The sequence below is a fragment of the Amblyomma mixtum genome, chromosome 1 (assembly GCF_055824585.1).
Source record: "Amblyomma mixtum isolate Tamu chromosome 1, ASM5582458v1, whole genome shotgun sequence".
Taxonomy (NCBI): Eukaryota; Metazoa; Arthropoda; class Arachnida; order Ixodida; family Ixodidae; genus Amblyomma; species Amblyomma mixtum.
In genome coordinates this window covers 225,290,986-225,306,527 of record NC_143012.1, presented here as the reverse complement: position 1 = coordinate 225,306,527, position 15,542 = coordinate 225,290,986, and the positions used below count along the sequence as shown (strand labels likewise).

Below are 15,542 nucleotides of genomic sequence, written 5' to 3'. Positions count from 1 at the left end.
ATGCCAATCCCAGGAACGGACGCTTATGGCTGTCGTTGTAAAAATTGATGGTTGACTGCCATGAATATATAGAACCACAATCACCCTCATGAGGCATGAGCGCACTTTCCCTTTCCTTCCCACCAGGGTACGTGGTTATCGCGTTTTTCAAAGTATCTGAAGCCGAAGAAACTTACACACGTGGTATCACTTCGCTGTTTTTCTAATCAGCCGTCTCCCTTCCAACAATGATTTGTAATCCATTCTCAAATTAGCGCATGCTACCCGTACCGAACAAATCTCGTCTTAGGCTTAGTATGCAGCGTACCCTGGTGCGTCGCATCCTCTTACCAACCTTCCCCGTTTTCCCGGCTCTTGTGTTCGCAGCTGGACGCGAGGTTGCCTGTGATCCGGGTCACTTCCGCTGTCTGGACGGCACCTGCATCGTCGAGAGGCTTGTGTGCAACGGAACGCCTGACTGCCCGGACCGCTCGGATGAAGCCCAGAACACGACCTGCAGTGAGCTGCTGCTGATGCTTCTTTCCGTATCCGCTATTCCTTTCCCTCAGCTTTCTCCCTCGCGAAAGACCTCCGTTGCTTTCGTTGCTACCTTTACCGTCTCCCTCCATTTCCCTGGTTTTACTCACATGCTCACCGACTTGTGCAAATGAGCTCGGCCTTCCCCCTCACTTTCTTTTTTTTACTTTGACGTAATCCTGACTTCCCCATTTCAGAGCGCTTTAATCAAGGAAAGTTCTCACCACAACCGAGGCTAACATAGGTGGGGAATGGTAGTTGTGAGCGTCCTAATCTGGCTTGCTTTAACATTACAAGCGCACTAACGTTAAGGCCAAACCTAATCCTATAATTCGCACAAATTGGCATCACTGCACGGCCAACTCAACTGGCAAATCCCTCGAAGCGAGCAGATCAGATCTAGCGCGTAGGCTCTGATCTCTGCCGTCAGCTTTTTGGCAATGTCAGATTTCGAAATGCTTTCAGGCGAGGCAGCATTGAGTAACTGCCGCGGGTGACGTCACATGTTTTCGCCAATCAGTGTGGTGGTTTTTCTTCTTTAAATATGAAACCTGGACTGTTTCTCTACTAGAACGATTGCGAAGCGATGACCTGGACCGTTGGTACGGCTGCCATCACTGTCTGTCCGTCCTGACTTAGAGACGGTGTTCACAGCCGATGCTACCTGTATCAGCATGACTTTCCGCACTTCCTTTCGTTAGCCTCGTACTTATAAATTGTCATGCGCATTTATTGCTTACCTTTTGCAGTTTATAACCTATAAAGCATCTGAATTTCGAACGCATGGTTACTTGTTGACTTTGAAAAGCCGAACCCCAGCTAGAGATACCCAAGAATGAGCAACGGAAGCATAGAAGCACGATGTGTTCAATGTGTAGAATTGTGTAGGAAAATAATTATTCCGGAATGCTCTGCAGTGGCTAATAATGTCTTTAAGATAGCGTCATTATCTCGATACGAGAGAAAAAAATATGTTTAGTAAAGGTCAGACAAAAGCAAGCCAGTTAAGCCATGCTTTCTACTGCAACTGATTTGTCGTTCTCTGAGGAAATGACTACGCCGCATTCGCAGTAAATGATTAAACACTTTTTGTTGTACATGTTTTTACTAATTTTTCGTTGCATCTTTCAATCAGCAGCTGCTACTGCGGATTCAAATTCTATAAAAACGTAAATAATGGGAAGATACAGATAGCTTTGTATTTCGTGAATTATCCATTTGGGGTTTTGGAAAGGAACGCGCGGTGGACACGCACTGAAGCTCTTTTGTCTTTTCAAAAATTTAATTGCTGCGCTCTATGCGTGTCTCCTAATTCAGAAGTGCTCGTTGAAGAAGCAAATCACATCCACTTTTCCAAACTTGAAACGTTAATTCAGTTGCTATGTTCCATAACTTTGCTACGCCACTTGTGCCGTGTCCGTGGGACACCTTTGTAAATTCGTATATCTTAATTTCATTCTCTGTTGCATGCGTGGCTTTAAACAACGACTAAAAGCAATGCAAGGCAACCCAGGCAGCACCAAAACATTACAACTATGTTACTTTTTGTTTCGGTCAAACGTTAATTCAATGTGCTGATTTCCATTAATTTTAAAGTTCCTGTAATGTTAGAAATTAACGCCGAAATAATATTTCCATAACAATAAATAAATATTAAAGCAACACGAATGAAACATTGTAGAAACCAGTAAAGCAACCATTCGCGAGCATGTAAGCCCGCCAGTTGAAAACATACACAACTTAGCGCTTTGAGAGTACCAACAACTATAGGGTGACACTTGAGCAGCACAATACACCGAAATATGGAACTCGTACACTTACCACCGAACAGATACTATGGTATCAAGTTTATACAGGGTGTTTCAACTAAGACTTTACAGAATTTTTAAAAACAGGGCTTTTTTTAATTAGAAAAACGCTTTTTTGTGCATAGCATTTTCAGCGGTGTAGAACATCAGAATACAGCTAAGACGTCCTAACTACGTGGCTGGTGAACTAATACTGAATAGTTAACTTTTTAACTATTACTGTTAGGCTACTTAATTATTTAGAGAAGTGTAGCCCATCGTAAGTAATATCTATATCAGTTTCTATAATTTCGAAAACGCAGTGAACCTTAGCGCAGTGGCCCAACAAATTTTGGGTACATCGCGCCGAATTATGCACGCTTTCAAGAAGCTTCCAGGCAAAGCAGCCTCTCCAGTGCATGTAGATCGTCGAAATAGCCGAAATTTGTTGGGCCACAGTGCCGAGAGTCCCCGCGTTTTCAAAATTCTGAAAACTGATATTGATATCTGATATCCCTTACGGTGGTCTACACGCCTCTCGATAATGAAGGAGCCTGACAGTAATAGTTAAAAACTTAACTATACATTGTTACTTATTCAGCCTGCTAGTTAGCAGCTCTTGGCTGTATAATGTACAACGCCACTGGCAATGCTACGCCAATACAAACGCTGTCTAACTCAAAAAGTCTATTTTTAAAATTGTGTAATATTAAAGGTGAAACACCCTGTATAGCCATTACTGCAGAATGTCCCATCAGTGATAACGGCGAATGGATAGCAAGCTAAGATTTCTAGCAATAATTAGGCTCTAGATGCAATTTATTCCAGGCAGAGCCTATGAGGTTTAGTCGCAAATGCTAGCCGAAAAACATCCTCGCTCTAAAAACACTTGGGAAAGTTCTGGGACCAAGTGCTTGAAATATATTTGGAATGTTTTTCTATACATAAGGTTAAAACATTATAATAACATTTCAGCATAATAAGCATTACATTAATGTTTACCTTGACTAATTCGAGTGAAACTTTTGTTTTGATTATAAGATATGTTATTTGTTAATTTTTAACATTAATGTAACGTTCGAATGCAAAATAACGTTACTCCAATTTACACACTTTTATAACATTATTCTATTCCTTGATGCTACCTGGAAGTTATTCAACTACCAGTAAGCCTAGCGGCAGTCGTCTGCGTTCAAACCGCTCTTACCGCGGACCGCAGTTCAACTTTTGTTGCATCATCATCACCGCACGTTTCAATCAAATTGATTCATTCAATACATCTATACCTCGTTTAGCATGCAGCATTCTATAACTTTTAGTCTACTAAATTAAAATTTGTACCCGACATTTCCCGTCGTTTGAATACAGCCCCGAGTCAATTCATTGCTGGCGCACTTATATTTCGCGCCGGCTCTCAGCGTTTCTGAGGGTGATTTTTGTATCTGTTTAGAACTCTGGCCGCCATTTCTTTTTCACCTAAACTAACGCTGGTGGCTCGCTGTGGCTTGGCTTCGCATTTAGGCATTGCTCACTCACTAACGAGGTTAACTCTCGCTAGCTTACTGGCAGTTGAAAGAGCCTTTGCAATAGGGTATGGAATCTGATTTATAACTTTATTGACACGGCGTGTGTTCTGTCTAAGTGCTCGCTTTATAAGTGTGTAGCGCGCGCGCATTGCGTATGCCGGGTTCGGGTAAGAACCCGCGCTAGACTTTTTGCTTCGTTTCCCACACTTAGAGACGAGCACGCCCTGCCGGGAGGACGGCTTCCCCTGCCAGCACCAGTGCATGGCCACGGCCACGGGGCAGCGCTGCTCCTGCAAGGAGGGATACCAGCTGGCGCCCGACGGCCGATCCTGCCTCGGTGGGTCTGCAATGAACTGGCGTCTCCTTTGTTCTCCTTGCTCACGGTTTCTCTATTCGCCCTTCCTTCGCCTTGTTATCGTCGTGCATTATTCCCTCCGTTTTATTCTCTTTTTTTAACAAAGTGAGGCTAGAGGAATGGAGACGGAGGTTAGAGGAGCAGTGGTTGGAAGCGGGGTCTCGAAGGCTAATTCCCCCTTGAGATTACAGTCATTAAACCTGCGTTATAGTAAAAAAAAAACGTTTTTGTTCGAATATCGGTTTGGTTCGGTTTATTGGGGTTTATCGTCCCAAAGCAACTCAGGCTATGAGGGACGCCGTAGCGAAGGGCTCCGGAAATTTCCACCACCTGGGGTTCTTTAACGTGCACTGACATCACACAGTACACGGGCCTCGAAAATTTCGCCTTCATCGAAATTCAGCCGCCGCGGCCGGGATCGAACCCGCGTCTTTCGGGTCAGCAGCCGAGCACCGTAACCACTGAGCCACCGCGGCGGGGCTTTTGTTGGAATATGTGTGACAGAAAAAAAAAATTATTTCGGACGTGTGGGCGGTATGGTGTACTTTCAGTTTTATTTGGGAATTTACGATTTTATACCTAAATGCTAGCCTTGTGACCGGGCATATGATTTTACGAGAAAGAACAAATAAACAACAGAAGTGTCAGTTTAACGCAAGAAGTCGTAGTCTTATTAAGTTAGGTCGTTTATTGGTTTCTTGTTTCACTGGCTGATATGTTTGCTCCTCCTTCAGGAATGCACAGATACGGGCAAAATAATACGGAACGCACTTCGGCGTTTGAACTTTTTTCTGAAAGAAATGTGAGAAGGTTTCTTTAAGCCATATGATAGCGCACCAACGGCGTTCGCTAGCATATATGTTAAGTATACCTCTTGATTTCCTTTAAGCTATATGATAGCGCACCAACGGAGTTCGCAAGCATATATGTTAAGTATGCCTCTTGATTTTCACTACGAAAGATGTGACGGGAATTTGATCGCCGAACCGTGATCCGTTGCTGCAACTATACATCCGTAACCCTTTCTGCCTCCGCTTCAGTACACATAAAGCCACTGCAGGAAATGGCGCACGAACTTGGCAACCTGACCCGCCGCGGTGGCTCAGTGGTAAGGAGCCCGTCTACCGAGCCGGAGTACCCAGGTTCGAACCAGACCGCGGCGGCCGCGTTTCGGTGGAGGCGAAACGCAAGAGGCGCCCGTGGGCTGTGGGATGTCAGTGCACGTTAAAGAACCCCAGGTGGTCGAAAATTCTGGAGTCCTTCACTACGACCTCTTTCTCTCTTCAAGGAGGGGTTGAGTCGGGCTGGTTGGATCCTGTTGAATGGTACGGCAAAACAGCGCTGACGGACGGGACGGAAGAAGATGTGTCTGTCTCATCTTCTTCATTCCCGTCCGTCAGCGCTGTTTTGCCGTACCATTCTTTCTCTCTTCCTTCTTTCACTCCCACCTTCCTCCCTTCCCTTACGGCGTGGTTCAGGTGTCCGCCGATATATGTGAGACATTTCCTTTCCTCAAAAACCAATTTACCAATTTACCGACTTGGCAACCTGTGAATGCCACTCCCAGTAGTAATATTTGTAAAACGGTGGCTACTGTAGTACAAGGTGTAGTCCTAAATGTAGCTGTGGTAAAGGAGGCTGTGGTAACAGTTTAGTTGTCTGCCTTCATGCGTCACGTGTCGTCACAGAATGTGGACTTGGAACCACGTCTCACGAAGGATAATAACGCTTGTGAAGAGTTATTTTCGGCCAGCGTAGCTTTTACGTCGTCAAAGTCATTTTGATAAAGTGCGCCGTGCCTTGCAATTCACTTCCACGCACGAAAATGGCCAGTGTTTTGAGTATACGGATGTCGAAGGGCTCGTTGCGCGCTTCATGGAGTGTCACGTGGTTGCTCGCTTCCACTAACAGAGACAACAGGAAGGATCGCTGTGGTTTAAGGTATGTTCAAAGTCAGTATACCTAGAGAGTAGCGCCGTGTCATAGAAGGCACTGACGTAGTGGCCTGCGTTTACGCAACAGTGTTTACGCCACCAATAATGTTGTTCATTACCGTGTTTGCTTGCTCGCGCTGACACCTGCAAGAGGTAAGCTTACGTCAAACGTGACAGACTAGTGCTCATTTTTTCTCGCAAACTCTCTTTGTAAATGCCATACGTGTGTTCGCAGTAAAATATCAGATTATAATTCTTGTCCGGAAGTTATTTTCCAGTCTTCTAACATCAATGAGGCCCTTAAGCGATGTCTGCTACATTTATGCTGTGTGCGTGTTGTATTTGTTACGAATTATTTGAACTGGTAAACTTGTTTTTCGTTTGATTAACTCAGTTTTTTTCTTTCTTTTGGCACGTTCACATTGTAAGAGCCAGGAACAGTGCCCTGCAGAGTATTCGTTTAAATAAAAGGCCGCAGATCCGAAGCATTACGTCCAAAGCTGATCACATCGATATGCACAGGTTTTGCGCCGCTTGCGGAGACCTCACTATAACAATGTAAAAGGCCACGATCGAAGGGAGAGTAAAAAAACCGAACAATGTCACCTTGGTGCTCTCGTATTTGATACATGTTTCGCGCTTCATGTTACGGGCTCATATGACGCATGTTGCCGGCTCCTGGCAGCAGCAGCCGCACGTGCACAGTCGATGAAGGCGGCACCCTTGCGCCATACATGCGCACACATAACATTCAAAGCAATCTCTTCGGTCACACCGATTGTGAACCTTCTTCCGTCTGGATACATCACGGAGGTTCGCAGATGGAGCTGCCACCTGGGGTCGGCAAATAAAAACGGTCACTGTACTATTCTTCACCAATAACTTCAGAAGCGCTTAAAGCAGCATGTTTCTGTATTTAAACCATATGTCTGACTCTTGCATGTGTGCATTTTTCACTGCGTCTATTTCATTAACTTCGTTGCCGGGGGCCAATGCGTCACTACGCGTATATTCCATCTTGGAGGCAGTAAGTCATGCAAAGTTGTTTTCGCTGCAAAACAGGCGACGCAACAGACAGCTTACATCTGTTTCTTGGCCCAATATAACCGCCTAATTTTGATTCATGAGCACTATGCGGGTTTCGCAAGGTGTACGAGCCAAGAGTTCTGGTACTACGTGCTATATCGCCGTCTGTGTTCGCCGCTTATGAACGTAACTCTATAACGCGATACGGCAAAACGCAAAAAGCCCGCAGTCGTCAAGGCTTGCAGGAAGAAACCATTGACGTCTCGGGGCCCATACGGGTGCCTTGGTTAAAATGAGATGAGCGAGCCGGACTTTCGTTCATCTGATTTTAACCAGGGCTCTCGTATGAGCGCAGAAATGTCGGTGTTTTTTCTCTCTGCAAGTTTTGGCCAGCGTACGCTTTTGGCCGCTCGCTATAAATTTCCCTCGCAGACTGGATTCTGTCGAAACTTGGATTTTTATAACACCGAATAAGCACATCCTGTCCATCAAACGTTATCCTGAAAATATCGGTTCATGATTCTTGAGCAGTGTAAGAGGCGAGCGTTAGATATAGAAAAAATAAAGGCACCACGAATTAAAAGCTCCCGCCGACTCAGACGAAACTCTATTCGTATCAGGCATTGCGAGCGAATTTAAGTCATCCCGGATATTTAAGCGGGAGAAGAAAGACAGTTGGGAAAGCACAAATTTAGACTCTTTCAAACTGATTCAGAAAATTCGGAGGAAACATCGATAGGTGTAAGACTTGTATAAAAGCCTTATATATAGCAAATAGCGAGATATAATGCAAAGGTAACTAGGTCTTCCCACCGCAGGAATAAGTCGAAAGCAGCCGGCGACTGCTAGCCGAAATTACGTCACCACTGCTGCTTCCTGCGCATTACACAAGCTCCAATGTGGTTAGTGCGACTTTACCACTTCTAATTCCACTGACTTTCTTCTACCCATAGGCATTCAGAATCGCGCAGGCGGGCGAGACCGCTCCTATAACGGCGCCAAAACGCATTAAGTGGGCCTCGGCTTCGCCGCGGACTACGAGTCCTCCGAGAATTTATATGGCTGAAAGCTACAAACTCATTTATTGACCGAATCTCGCGCAGTATCATTCGCGGAAACGACACAAACTTAGTCCACTCGTCATTACGCAGCCGCAGGCGAGAGCCTTAATTAAATTATCCCGCAAAAGTCCAGGGAAGAAAAAAGAAACGGACTGAGTGAGCAATGTGCAGGAGTGGTATTTCGTTACCCGCGGGCACTCTCTGCAACAAGGGCACAGAACGCAAATCCCAGACCTGTGTACGACTCGCAATAAAGCTGCGGCCCATAAGCGGATAAAAACGTGTTTTTTTTCTTTATCTTTTCGCTGATCTGCTCGCATTAACGGGGCGCTACGAAATGAACGATTTCTACCAGCTACTTATGCAACCGCGCTCTGGAGCCAGAGCAGAAGAGATGACCATGAGCGTTTTTCACGGACTCGGGGACTAATCGCATTAACGAACTATATACGCAGTTGCGCGGCGGAGAGCAATTTTTTTCCGAGCCGTGGGCACTGCTCTGTAATCCACCGACGATAAAAGTGGTACTTAATTGTCGGGTATTACGAAAGCCTCGATTTTTCTATTTCAACCAAGACTAGCCGCATTTCCTCAGCGTTCATTTGCGATTCGGGGCTTTTGTCTAGGCTAACGAACACCTATTTTGAGCGCACGCGCGATACGTATTAACAGGACCGGACAGCAAATGACTGCTGTGTGCCGACGCTGTGTGTTTCAGTCCGTTTGAGTTCAGTTGAGTGAGTTGAGTTGTTTTAAGCTACAGGTGGAATTAGCCTTGCTTATTCTGCCGGCAATTGCTCCACCGTAGCGTCCCTTATATGTTAATAATGTCCTAAAACCGGTCAGATCTGCCCCGCTATGCACACAGTTGCTTATAATAGAACATAAGCCACTCCTGCAGTCACAATCTATACACACATTCACTCACAGCACAACATAATCCACTCCAGAAGTCACCATCTATACACATATTCAGTCACAGTAGAACATAGTCCATTGCAGAGCCACCATCTATGCACGCACTCAATCACAGAATAACATAGACCACTCCAGAAGGCGCCATCTACGCACACATTAAATCACAGGAGACCATAGACTGTCCCTGCTGTCACCATTTAGAGTCAAGATCAGTGTCCTGCAGCAATGTTAAAAGAAGGCGTGAAGCCTGTCTTCTGCATGCCTTCTCATAAGCTGCTTCTTTTCTCTCCCTAGACGTGGACGAGTGCACATACGAAGGTACCTGCAGCCAGTCCTGTGTGAACACCGTGCCAAGCTTCCAGTGCCTTTGCAAAGAGGGCTACAGGCTACGGGACGACAAGAGGCACTGCAAGGCCCAAGGTACTAAAGCACCGCTGGAAACGCGCGGGGCTACGTCGGTACTTTTGCGTGCAGTTTGTTTGCAGCAGAGACAGCATGCACCCCCCCCCCCTCCCCAATTTTCGTGCTTTTCGTGGTTCCTACCTCAGTGACGAAACCCAGAGGAATCAAATTTGGGGAGCTGTAGTATTATGGCTCTGCTTTCCCTAGCGTGAAAGCGTAGATTGGAAACGAGGAACGATATGATGGAGCGGGTCCTTTTGGCTTCTTTGTTGCGCTTGGTCCTCCAAACAGGAAATTGTAAGAAACAACGCAGATAACACGGAACAATGGAGAAAGTACTGATTGCCACTGCGAGCGGGAATGTAAAAAAGCTAAGCTGCAGAAAGAAAGACGTTCCGTTGGCAGGTAACAACGCACGTTTAGTAATGGCTTTTTTCTGCACCGGGGATACAAATGACACCTCGCAGTCACTTAGTGGGCGCATTCGTTTACGTCATGGGCTACTGTACCAGAAAGAGGACGTTGTGAAAAAAAAAAACACGGCAACTGTCTCATTCTGGGCACGCATCTCGACCACGCAGTGAGGCAATGGACGAAAGAAGGGAGGAGGGTGAGAGAGAGAGAGAGAGAGAAAGTGCAGGCATATACAGCCCACACTATAAAGTGTGCATGCATAAGGGGTGTCATTTCAATCCAGCTGAACACAGAACCATGGCTTCGTCTTTTCTACAACCGCAAGACGTCACAACCGCGAAATCTAATTTCTTTCTCCGCCTAACCAGTGGCGCCATAGTTTAGTTTGCTAAACTTATGCTCTAGGGCATAGCCTAAACGCACGACTTCACGTCGATGTCCGCAGTGTAAGAGCCGACGTTGGCGTTTCCGTGACGTCGCAGGGTCAGAGGCGTACATGATCTTCGCCAACGGCGCTGACATTCGGCGCATCACGATGGACAAGTCCGAGTACACGTCAGTGGCGGCCAAGCTGCAGAACGCCGTGGCGCTCGACTACCACCTGGCGTTGGACCTGCTCTTCTGGTCCGACATCACGGTGGACGTGATCCGCGCCTGCAGCCTCAGCAACTGCTCGGGGGAAGGCAGCGTGCGCACCCTGGTCTCGCGAGGCCTCGGCAACCCGGACGGGCTCGCCGTGGACTGGCTCATGGGGCGCGTGTACTGGACCGACTCTGGACTGGGCCGCGTCGAGTCCGTGGGTGTCGACGGACGCCACCGGAGGGCGCTTGTCTGGAAGGACCTGGACAAGCCGCGGGCCATCGTCGTCTACCCGCAGTTCTCGTGAGTCCGCTTCTGTCACAGTGGGCGGATCTCCTTTCTGTCTCTCCGTATGGCAGCAAACAAGTGTTGAAATTAAGTCACTGAGTTTTCTTTCTTCGCAGTGTTAGTGGTGCGTTCTTGAATAAAGTGTAAATGACAGTGAGAACGAGTAAATCTTCCTTCTGTAGAAGTAACGGGCAGGCAGTCAGAAAAAGAAAAAGGGGTTGGACTATAGTTCATGATCCGCGTGGAATTTGGCAGTGGAAGTGCTGTGAGGGTGGGACTACTACTTTTTCTTAGATAAGTGTGCGAGAATAAAATTAAAAAATTATACAGCCTGCTTGAGTAACCGGCAAAGCGCTCGGATTGCGTTGGATGCCGTCAAAACAAGCATCACCGCAGGAGCGTCTTCTGGACGGATTGGGGTGCCCGCCCTCGGATAGAGCGCATATACTCGGACGGATCTGGTCGACGGGCCATCGCGGACACGTCCCTCTTCTGGCCCAACGGGCTCACCATCGACTATGCCAGTGACCGCATCTTCTGGGCCGACGCCAAGCACCACCAGATCGAGAGCGCTGACCTTGATGGAGCTAACCGCAAGAAAGTCATCGAGGCCGGTACGCTTAGCATAGCACACGCAGCAATTCTCGGCATCCCCCTAAACGGCGACCTCTGTGTAGCACAATGGAATTTTTGTCTCAGACGCTGGATTACGCGAAAGCTGTTACATTGGCTTGATTTTGGAAAGTCGATGCTTAACGCCGTGGCTCATGCTTTTCCTGGACAACATACAGATGGCATTAATTTCCTTTCATTTTCTTTGTTATGCTGCTACATTTTCGCGAAATAAAGTCAATTTTTGTGCCAGATTTATCTTCAGCTTCGTGCATTAAGAACAGCATTCCATAAATGAAACATCTCGAAAGAAAAAGGCCATCGGAATTTTTGGTTAATTCCTTGGAAACTGGCTGCAACATGGTAACTAGCGCTAAAACACAAGGGATAAGAAAAAGATGACATACTTGCTATCTAGCCTGTGTGCCTTCGGTATTCCTTCTTTTCGTTGTCTCTTGTGTTTTAGCGCTAGTTACCATGTTTCAGCCAGTGAATCAAAACAACAACTAGCCCCTCTTTCTACTTTAATTCCTTGGAAATTACTGAAACAGACATGAACTATTGACTTACGCAGTATTGCTGCACACGTGTTCCCATGCGCGAACTCCTTCTATCCAAGTGTCTCCTTTATAATTCACAGTAATCAGGTAGAAAGTAAAGCAAGCAAGAGACGCTCAAGGCAAACTCAAACCAGCCATTAACTGCCGACTAACCTAAGCGCTGATGTGGTGGTGGTAGCAGGGGTGCTGCACATGCTTCAGCGCACGACAATGTTATCACGTCTTGACACAGTTGTGGAGTGGCTTTCTTCCTTCTGTCGGTAAATGAACTCCGGCTCAAAAAAAAGATGGTTTGCCTTCTTTTATGACAGCTGCTCGCTTCCTCACGTGTGCATTTGTGTCCCATCGTTCAAGGTCTGCCCCACCCGTTCGCTGTGACCATATTCGAAGATACTCTCTACTGGACCGACTGGCAGACCAAGAGCATCCACACTGCCACCAAGTTCGGCCAACACGAACCGTCCATCTTTCATCCCAAGTTATCCTTTCCCATGGACATCAAAGTCGTCCAAAGCCTGCGGCAACCCGATGGTAATGTTTAAACTAGCACGCAACCAATTCCCTTATGTGTCCCACTCCTTTAAATACACTTTCTACGTGTATTGAGTGTACGTTCAAGCAAGAAATCTACTCACAAGCGTCGACGAAAGCACCATTAGTGCACAGATTACTGTGCGTGTGGTTTTAACCGTAAAAATTTTCTCCGCGTGTCGAGACTCACAAATCGCTCACCTTAAAAATCACTCGACAAGTAGCATGCATTTTCTAATCGCCTTTCAGGAAGTGAGTGTTGGAATTTCAAATTAGGGCAGTGATCACTACTGAGAATCTCATCCCCAGCACCTGGCTGTTTTCATTTGAGCGTAATGGCTCAGCCGACATGAACATCAGTGTTTATGCTGTCTTCTTACACATAGTGTTTATTTCTTCCTCTTTTAACTTGTCGAGGTCCCAATGCTTGCACGTTGAGCGACATCAAGTGCAGCCACATCTGCGTCTCCAACAACGAGACTGCTTCCTGTGCCTGCCCCAGTGGATTGGATCTCCAGGCTGATGGTCTTTCGTGCATAGAGAGTGAGTGAAAAGATTGGTGTGTGCGACAGGTCGAAACAATAATCTTTTCGCTCCTTCGCTTCCCTTTCCCTTCTTTGTTGTTGCTCTTATTCACTTATATCCATGCCAGTTGTGCGAGATTGCATAGCACGATGCACGGCACGTTGCACTAAAAGAGCAGTGGCTGCCTGCGCAGTGAAACATCAATTTGAATAATTCACTCAAGAAAACTTTCAAGTCAGCTAACCTGTCCTATATATGCTGCTTAACCTACGTTGGATTCCACATATGTATTAGTTTCGGAGCAGGGAATTCTAACCCGGATAACGCAAGTTTTAATATAATAGCATTGGAAGCTCAATGGAGCCCGAAGGCTTCGTCGGTCATAAAATTCGCTCATTTGCAGTACGGAAGTGACATCATCAGAACGAAGCACTCCGATTGGCTGAAAGAGAGTAACACCACCAGACCGGTAGTGACGATAGTTCCGGTAAAAGCAGCAACAGCTTCTAATATGCTTTCGCGTTGCCAGTACATATGTGACCCTGCGAATTTTTTTTTTGTTGTTGTTGTTGTACGAACGACTTTTGCATCATGGCGGTACCTTTGCCTACAATCTTCGACGTAAGCCTCCACTATAGGATTTCCCCAATCTTTGTGTGACGCCTGCATGACCTTGAAAACCGAGCCTCGACCCGAAAACGAAACCAAAGTGATAACCGCCCAGCTAATTCGCATTTGGCCTTAGCGCGATAAGTCGTTCATCTTTTTTTTTTTCTATGAACGTCTTTTGCATCTTGGCAGTATCTCTACCTGCCATCTTCGTCTTCGCTACGCTCGCAAAAACTTGCACCGCTCGAGGAGAAAAGGCACCATTCCAAAACTGGGTTCACTTTTTATAGTTCCTCTTTTGTGTCCTAGTCGTAACAGTTTTGTACAGTCATGAATATGAACATTTTTCGGAGCTGAAGATTCAGTGAAAGTTCAGCGACAGCAGTAACCTACGATTACCGCCACTTATTTGCTCCATTTCGCTGAGAGGGTTTAAAGGTGTTCTTGGCGCTTGATATTTACGAGGTAATGTATGCAGCTCTTCCGACAACTCTCTGTTCAGCCGTAGAGACCTCAGTGCGTAGACAATGCTGTCAAGGCGTAGAGAACGAAACGAAATTGCTCGAATCAGAAGGCGAAGAAGAGAATTTTGAGAGGAACTAACTTTGAGGTACGCGAGGTTGGCGTTAACAGATATACTGATGTCACCAATCAGAATATGCATTATCCTTACCCCCTTCCCTTCATGGGTGTCGCGCGCACTGCACTGCGCATGCTCTATCGCCTCTTAGCAGCCATTTTCCGAAACAGCGAGATTCGTGTTGTAATCAAACTTGTATATGAAATTAAACACCAGGGCATACTTTTTCTACAAGACCTGCTCATTTCCTATTGTTTCTAATCGCATTTGTTACTGATCTGAGAAAGCTGTTATCCTGTTTGTTACTTTAAAAAAAAAAGGTCACAACACCGACGTAAACGAAAAGCATTGGTTTGAGCGCAAACATGCAGGCACATGAAAAAAGGAAGCAGTACTTGCCATCTTTCTCAGCTCTTCATTTATATTCTTCCTGAAACGCAGAGCCGGACTCCTTCCTGCTTTTCGCACATCGCGGAGACATTCGTCGCCTGTGCCTGAACTGCTCGTACGACGTCGACGTCACCCTGCCGCTGCGCAACGCGATCAGCGCCGTCGACCTCGACTGGGACGCGGTGACCGACACGATATTCTGGACTGACGTCACTCACCACGCCATCCTGAAGGTCAAGTGGAACGGCGAAGGCCAAGAGGTAGGGGAGCATGGTTCATTTCTGTGTTAGTCGTTGGGCATCCTATACGTCGGGTGCCATCGCAAGGGAATGATATATCTCGTGGCTGGAAACGAAGGTCAGTGATCACAAGGTATGGTTTGGTTTGGTTTGGTTTGGTTTATTCGGGTTTAACGTCCCAAAGCGACTAAGGCTATGAGAGGCGCCGTAGTGGAGGGCTCCGGAAATTTCGACCACCTGGGGTTCTTTAACGTGCACTGACATCGCACAGTACATGGGCCTCTAGAATTTCTCCTCCAAGGAAATTCAACCGCCGCGGCGGGGATCGAGCCCTCGTCTTTCGGGTCAGCAGCCGAGCACCATAACCACTGAGCCATCGCGGCGGCAGTGATCACAAGGCAGTACCCCCCATCCCCAATCCCACTCATTCTTCCTGGGAGGTTGCTTTACGGACCGCTCAGCCCAATGGCCAGAAATGGCTGGTGGATCGGGCTTTACGTGAAGCACAACCCCGTGGACTCCTGGACCAGTAGGGGACCACCCTGGAAGATTTTTTTTTTTGTAATAAAGTTGTTTCCATCCATCCACAAGGAGAAAAATCCTCGACTGCCATTCCACTCCCTGTTAAGAAATGGATTGCGCTGCGCCTTTCTGAGCTGGTGGAGCCAATGTTTTTTCGCTTAAATATTA

General features: G+C 46.7%; 1 protein-coding gene across 1 annotated transcript in view; it reads left to right on the top strand.

The window, feature by feature from the left end:
• Positions 1 to 15,542, top strand: part of LOC149371075 (low-density lipoprotein receptor-related protein 4-like) — a 322,806-nt gene that overhangs the window by 255,130 nt on the left and 52,134 nt on the right. Inside the window, exons 8-15 of the mRNA XM_089564550.1 lie at positions 367 to 498; positions 4,041 to 4,166; positions 9,418 to 9,543; positions 10,422 to 10,821; positions 11,203 to 11,420; positions 12,333 to 12,509; positions 12,927 to 13,052; positions 14,665 to 14,873. Of these exons, the coding sequence (XP_089420676.1) occupies positions 367 to 498; positions 4,041 to 4,166; positions 9,418 to 9,543; positions 10,422 to 10,821; positions 11,203 to 11,420; positions 12,333 to 12,509; positions 12,927 to 13,052; positions 14,665 to 14,873 (1,514 nt within the window). The remainder of the gene's footprint in view (positions 1 to 366; positions 499 to 4,040; positions 4,167 to 9,417; positions 9,544 to 10,421; positions 10,822 to 11,202; positions 11,421 to 12,332; positions 12,510 to 12,926; positions 13,053 to 14,664; positions 14,874 to 15,542) is intronic.